Here is a 6182-nt window from a genome sequence, read left to right as displayed (position 1 = left end):
TTGTGCAGGTAAGATGGGTCAGTCTAGTGGTTCCTAGAACTCTCCCATCTCCGCAGCAACCAAGGTTCAAGGCCAAGACTTAGTTTAGGCCTTATTTTCTTTATTTTTGCATCTTTCCTTTTTGGTCTTAAACCGGGACAATGTTAGTTGTTTTGTTTCTTTCCTTTTTGCTTTGAACTCACAAGTCATGTCGTTTTGAGTATTTTATTTTGCTTTGAGTCGACCGTTAGGTCATCAGCTGATGGACTATTAATAAAGTCCCACACGCAGCTTGTAAGACACAACTTTTTACCTAGATTAATATATGAGTCAGTTTGCCCCCTAAGCAAGCTGCCATCTCTCTCTTCCTCCTTGTGTGATTCAAGCAGCAAGAGTTCGAACTGTATCAAGGATCTATCATCCTCCTTGTGGTGTTCTTCGATCCATCATCATCTCCATTAACCGATCCAACAAGAGAGTGCGTTATAGCCAGCTTGTTTGATCCCATAACACTTGATCTATCTAATCAAGTGCCATATAGGCATGCAAAATATAAGTGATCTCTACTTTCATTTCTTTCGCCAAAAGAACATCCTTGAGTGATACCCCATTGTCTCATTGGAGTACCTATTGATAGCCTGCTCTAAATGCCAACCATACCATGAATGACTGTCTGGGGATAGCCTGCGAAAACCAGACAAGCTTGTGCCATATGACCAACTCCTTGCGGCCAACGCAAGTAGTCCCATGTATTTGTTGTAGAGAATTGATGCTTGAAGTCATTTAAACCTTGTTTCCAAAGAGCATTACCTTGGCAAGTTTTTTTTTATAGCAAACGGCTGATCTATTACTCAAGCTTGAGGTGGTCTAGGAAACTAGACCGGAATAGATCAACCAATAAGTTATTTAAAATATAAGAATAACTTATGTGTATTATTTAGTGGATCTTTTTATTTAATAACCTAATTATAAATATAAAAAAGTTTCATATTAACTTTAGAATATAAATATAAAAATTGTGGATAATCATACTTTTATTATAGATATTTAAAATTTGAATTGTACTTTAAATTGATGTAAGAACAACCAATCATAGAGTAAAGGCCGCAAGTGATTTAGTTCAATAGTTTCTCATATTTTCGAATTATTAATTTATTCGTGTATAATTGCCATAAAATATATTTGTTCACTGAGTGTTAATTGACTCATTGAATTAATTACTAAATTAGTTTTTTTTTTACTTCTGTGTATTCAACTAAAATTAATTAATAAAATGATTTTTTTATAATAAAACTTAACGAAATCTGAAGATATAAGCTAAAATTTGTTAAACGAAATAAAGAAAATTACATATAATTATTTTAAGTTTTTCATACTGATAAAACAACAATCTAATATTATTAAAATGTAGATTAAATTTTAATTGAAAAATAATTATAACTTTTAAAATTATGCTATCATGCGCATGGTGTACAAACCCTTTAGTTCACCAGACATGATAATCTGTAGGCTATAAGACAGTGGGCATTATACCATATCAAGTATCACAAACTGAGTTAAAAAATATAGTCCTTGCTGAAGAGTAACAAGCTGATCGAGTCATGGCTATGTCTCACTTCCAACCTCTGTTATTTCTCGTCGTCATACTCTTCTTCCCACCTTTTCATGCTCTCAATTTTGAATTCTGCAACCCAAGTAAGATCTATTTGCTAATCCTGATTTTTTTGCTGTTTTTGTAAATCTCTGTGTGTGTTTAAGTGTGATGATAAATTTAATCTAAGTACAGTTTCCCTCAGAAATTAATACATTAGTTTTACCTTCTTTTCTTTTTGCAAATAAAATTGTAAGCATCCAATATTATTGAATTGAGCCTGCCTATTTATGCATACTATTATCTTATATCTGAAATAAAACTGATCGATTTGTTAGAGTTTATCAACATATATGTTTTGGTTAATTACGTAACTCTGTGTGTAAAGTATCTATTTTGGCTAAACCTATTTTTTGACAGACCAATTCAATATTTGTTATTGGATTTATCTTCGTTAAGTTGTATAAATCATGTTTTTTTACCTGTCATGACTCGCCATAACTTCCACGATTTATATGTTCAAATGTTATAGACCAGAGTTCCAATTACATAGAGGTCACTCATCTGAAGACCCATTCCGACCAACCCCACGCTGTTACCGTATCTGGTTTAGCAAGTACGTAATAATTTCTTATTATATTCCTAGAGTTTCAACTCTCTCGATCGTTTATTTCTCATAGTTTCTAATATTTTTTCTTAATATAATTTCAAATGTTTTATTTCTGATATCATATTTTGACTAATGCAGAACATACTATGGTGGGATCGATAGAGGTGGGTGTTCAAGTTGGGAAGGTAGTGTACTATCATGCAAACCTCTGCTCTTGTTTGCATCTTACTGATGGCAACCACTTTGTGATACCTGTTACGGGACTTCCTTATGAGTTTACTGAGGTATTTTTTACTTCTGTGTATATACATAAAACCAAAACAGCCTGGTTATTTTGATTGCTCCCAACCCTAAGGCTGGTTCTAGTTTTAGGAAATACACACCTTGCCTATTTTATGGGTCAACCCCTCAACTTTGATATACATAAAGTTAGAATCATAATAAGGTATTTTTAAAATGGTTACAAAAAACTCATATTTGCATGCTTTTTAGTTTAGACCAATTATATTCAGTGTTATGTACAGCCAACAATGATTATAATCACGTTTGAACAACTTTCAAACATCTGTTTTCCATCAATGCTTAATTATTCGAAGATCCTAGCATTTTTATACTTCTTGGTTTGTACTTTTAACGGTCAAGGTCTCCAACCAGTGCAGGTTGAGTCCAAGTATGTGTATTTAATTAAATTTTGGGGAAGCAGCGACGAAATCATGTGTATTAAGTTCAAGATGCCTACTTCGGCTACCACATTGAATGGGACAACAAGTGGTCAAAACCTTGAACTGGCAGAGGAAGCTGAACACAAAGAACCAGCTATCGTTTGAAAAAGTCTCGTTGTTTATTTTGTTTTCATTCAGCAAATAATTGAGTCATACTCTGTTGCCTCTAGTGAAGGAGTAGAGTAACTCACTTTCTTTTTCAACTTTGTTGCTTCCACGTTTCAAGGGGTCCAGGTTCCTACATTTGCTTCTTGTATTTGCTTCTTCTGCTATTCCCTACTGTTAAAATAAATGAAGACAATAAAAGTCTTAACTACCCAAAAAACGCTCTTCTTATTCCTTTAGATTGATCTAAGGCTAGGAAGACGATAGGTGTTATCAGAGCGGTTAATCCTTCTATTGGGGCCTCATGGGCCTCGTCGTTGTAACTCGTTAATATGTATTTAGGTTACAATATGTACACTTGTATATAAGGAGTTCTCTCCATATGAAATAAGACAAGAAACCCTTTTACAACTGCTGTGGCTTCTTGACATGGTATCAGAGCCAATAACCTAAAAACAACGGTTATTTGGTTATTCGATTTTTCTTTTTCACGTGTTCTATCATCTCTCTTGCTTTTACTTCATCATGTCCGACGAGGAAGGCTCTAAGACCAGAGACGAGTCTGCCATATCAGGCATGAAATCAAAGGCACGAGTTGAATATGTGAGAAGAATTATATCTCCATACGACCTTACTTCTGGAGACAATCCTGGAAATCTAATCTCTCAGCCATTGTTGCGTGGACCAAACTACGATGAATGGTCTGCAAATCTGCGACTGGCACTTCAAGCTCGAAATAAATTCGGCTTTGTAAATGGATCTATTCCAAGTCCGGAACAAGATTCAGAAGATTATGAAGATTGGTGCGCAAACAACACTCTTGTGATATCATGGATCAAACTCACAATCGTTGATACACTGCGTTCTAGTATACCATATTGTGACACTGCATACGACTTGTGGCTGCATATCCAGCGTAGGTTCTCAGTCAAAAACGGACAGCGAGTTCAAAGGCTCAAGACTGAGCTTGCAAATTGTCGCCAAAAAGGGATGGCAATTGAGGCGTATTATGGACAACTTACCAAGCTGTGGAGTAGCTTGTCGGACTACCAGAGAGCTAAAACACCGGCTGAAATACAGAAGGAAAGGGAGGAAGACAAGCTCCATCAGTTCCTTATGGGTTTGGATGAATCAATTTATGGAGCTGTGAAGTCAAACTTGCTTTCATGAGATCCTTTGCCAACGCTCGACGAAGCATATAATGTTCTGACTCAGGATGAAGAATCAAAACTGGTGTCAAAAATGAATGAAGAACGCATCGAAGGCTTAAGTTTTGCTGTTCAAGCAACGCAACACTCACGATCTGTTGCAGAAAACAGAGGTGCTCAACCTGTCTCTTGCACATTCTGCAGTAAACAGGGACATTTAGCCGAGAATTGCTTCAGGAAGATCGGTTATCCTCCTTGGTTTGGTGAGAAGAACAAAGGGAAATATGGTTCTCCATATCCTCGCAGTGCCTCAGATAACAGAGGCGCCGTAGCTGCTCCATCAAATCCACCAAAGGCTCGTACGAACGATACAGCTCGTGTGAACGCTGTTACTACTCATGCGTCATCTTCTGGTTTTGGTAGCACTGCCGCATATGCCAACCTCACAGCCTCTGATCGAGTTGGAATTAGTGGCCTGGATGATGCTCAGTGGAAGAATTTGGTGCGCATGCTCGACGAACGCAAACTCACCTCAGGTGATCGTCTTTCTGGTACGTACTTTCTTGAATCTCGGATTATTGACTCCGGAGCTTCCAACCACATGACTGGAAGTATAGATTTCTTGACTAATGTAACAGACATGGCACCGATTTTGATTAAGCTACCTGATGGAAGTTTTACAACTTCATATAAACAAGGAACAGTGAAAATGAGTGGCTCTTTTGATCTTCGTAAAGTCTTCTTTGTCGATGGACTTCAATGCCATCTGATTTCAGTATCTCAGTTGACTAGAGACAGTGGATGTGTTTTTCAGATCACTGATAGACTTTGTGTTGTTCAGGACCGCATCACGAGGATGCTGATTGGAGCGGGTGAACAACGCAATGGACTTTATTTCTTTAGAGGAGTGGCTGCTGCTGCGGCAATGCAAGGAACAAATTCTCAACCTATGGAGCTTTGGCATTGTCGTTTGGGACATCCTTCATCTAAAGCTATGGAGATGTTGCAGTTATCTGATTTTAGTAGTAGTGCTTTTGATTCTAAGTTATGCGACGTTTGTATTCGAGCAAAACAGACAAGAGATTCATTTCCTTTGAGTTCAAATAAAACAAGTTCAGTTTTTGAAATGATTCATTGTGATCTTTGGGGTCCTTATCGCACTACGGCTATATGTGGATCGCGTTACTTCTTAACGATCCTTGATGACTATTCTCGAGCAGTATGGATATATCTCTTGCCATCAAAACGAGATGCGCCAAAGTATCTATGTGACTTTCTTGAATTCGTTGAGAGGCAATTTTCGTGTATGGTTAAAACAGTTCGCAGTGATAATGGCTCCGAGTTCATATGCTTAGCTAATTTTTTCGCAGAGAAAGGAATCATACACGAAACCACTTGTGTTGGAACCCCACAACAAAATGGACGAGTAGAGCGTAAGCATCGTCATATTCTCAACGTCGCACGAGCTCTTCGGTTTCAGGCTCATCTACCGACTGAGTTTTGGGGATATTGTGCACTGGCCGCTGCGTATCTGATCAATCGAACGCCAACAAAACTGTTAAACGGGAAAACACCATTTGAGTTAGTATATAAACGCACTCCTCCGATGAATCATCTCCGTGTTTTTGGTTGCTTGTGTTACGTCCATAACCAGAAACATGGAGGTGATAAATTCGCTTCTCGGAGTAACCCATCGGTGTTTATCGGTTATCCGTTTGCTAAGAAAGGCTGGAGAGTCTATAATATTGAAACTGGAGTGGTCTCTGTCTCACGGGATGTAGTTTTCTGTGAAACGGTCTTTCCATTCTCCAAAACAGAGATCTTGGCTGATGCTTCACCATTGTCTCAAACTCTCCCCCAAAATATTCAGGTTGAGGATGACGATGATGAGTTCTTTCATTGTCTTCCCTCACAGTCTCCTACTTCAGACGATCGTTTGGAACCAGCTAATGCTACAACTATGGATGATCAGATTTCAGGAGATGTCCTCGCTGACTCTGTTTTGCCTTCGTCGGAAAATTCTGAAA

At 37.9% G+C, this 6182-nt stretch overlaps 1 protein-coding gene across 1 annotated transcript; it reads left to right on the top strand.

Moving 5' to 3' along the window:
* The first annotated feature begins 1534 nt into the window (after nucleotides 1-1534).
* Nucleotides 1535-3227, top strand: LOC130498476 (MD-2-related lipid-recognition protein 3-like). The gene is made up of 4 exons (XM_056991871.1): nucleotides 1535-1674; nucleotides 2103-2186; nucleotides 2319-2464; nucleotides 2840-3227. The coding sequence occupies exons 1-4, from the start codon at nucleotides 1581-1583 to the stop codon at nucleotides 3005-3007; spliced, it is 492 nt and encodes a 163-aa protein (XP_056847851.1). The 5' UTR covers nucleotides 1535-1580; the 3' UTR covers nucleotides 3008-3227.
* The last annotated feature ends 2955 nt before the right edge of the window (nucleotides 3228-6182 follow it).

The sequence above is a fragment of the Raphanus sativus genome, chromosome 8 (genome assembly GCF_000801105.2).
Source record: "Raphanus sativus cultivar WK10039 chromosome 8, ASM80110v3, whole genome shotgun sequence".
NCBI classification, from domain to species: Eukaryota; Viridiplantae; Streptophyta; class Magnoliopsida; order Brassicales; family Brassicaceae; genus Raphanus; species Raphanus sativus.
The sequence above is the reverse complement of the archived record's forward strand: the minus strand, read 5'-3'. Positions and strand labels throughout refer to the sequence as shown.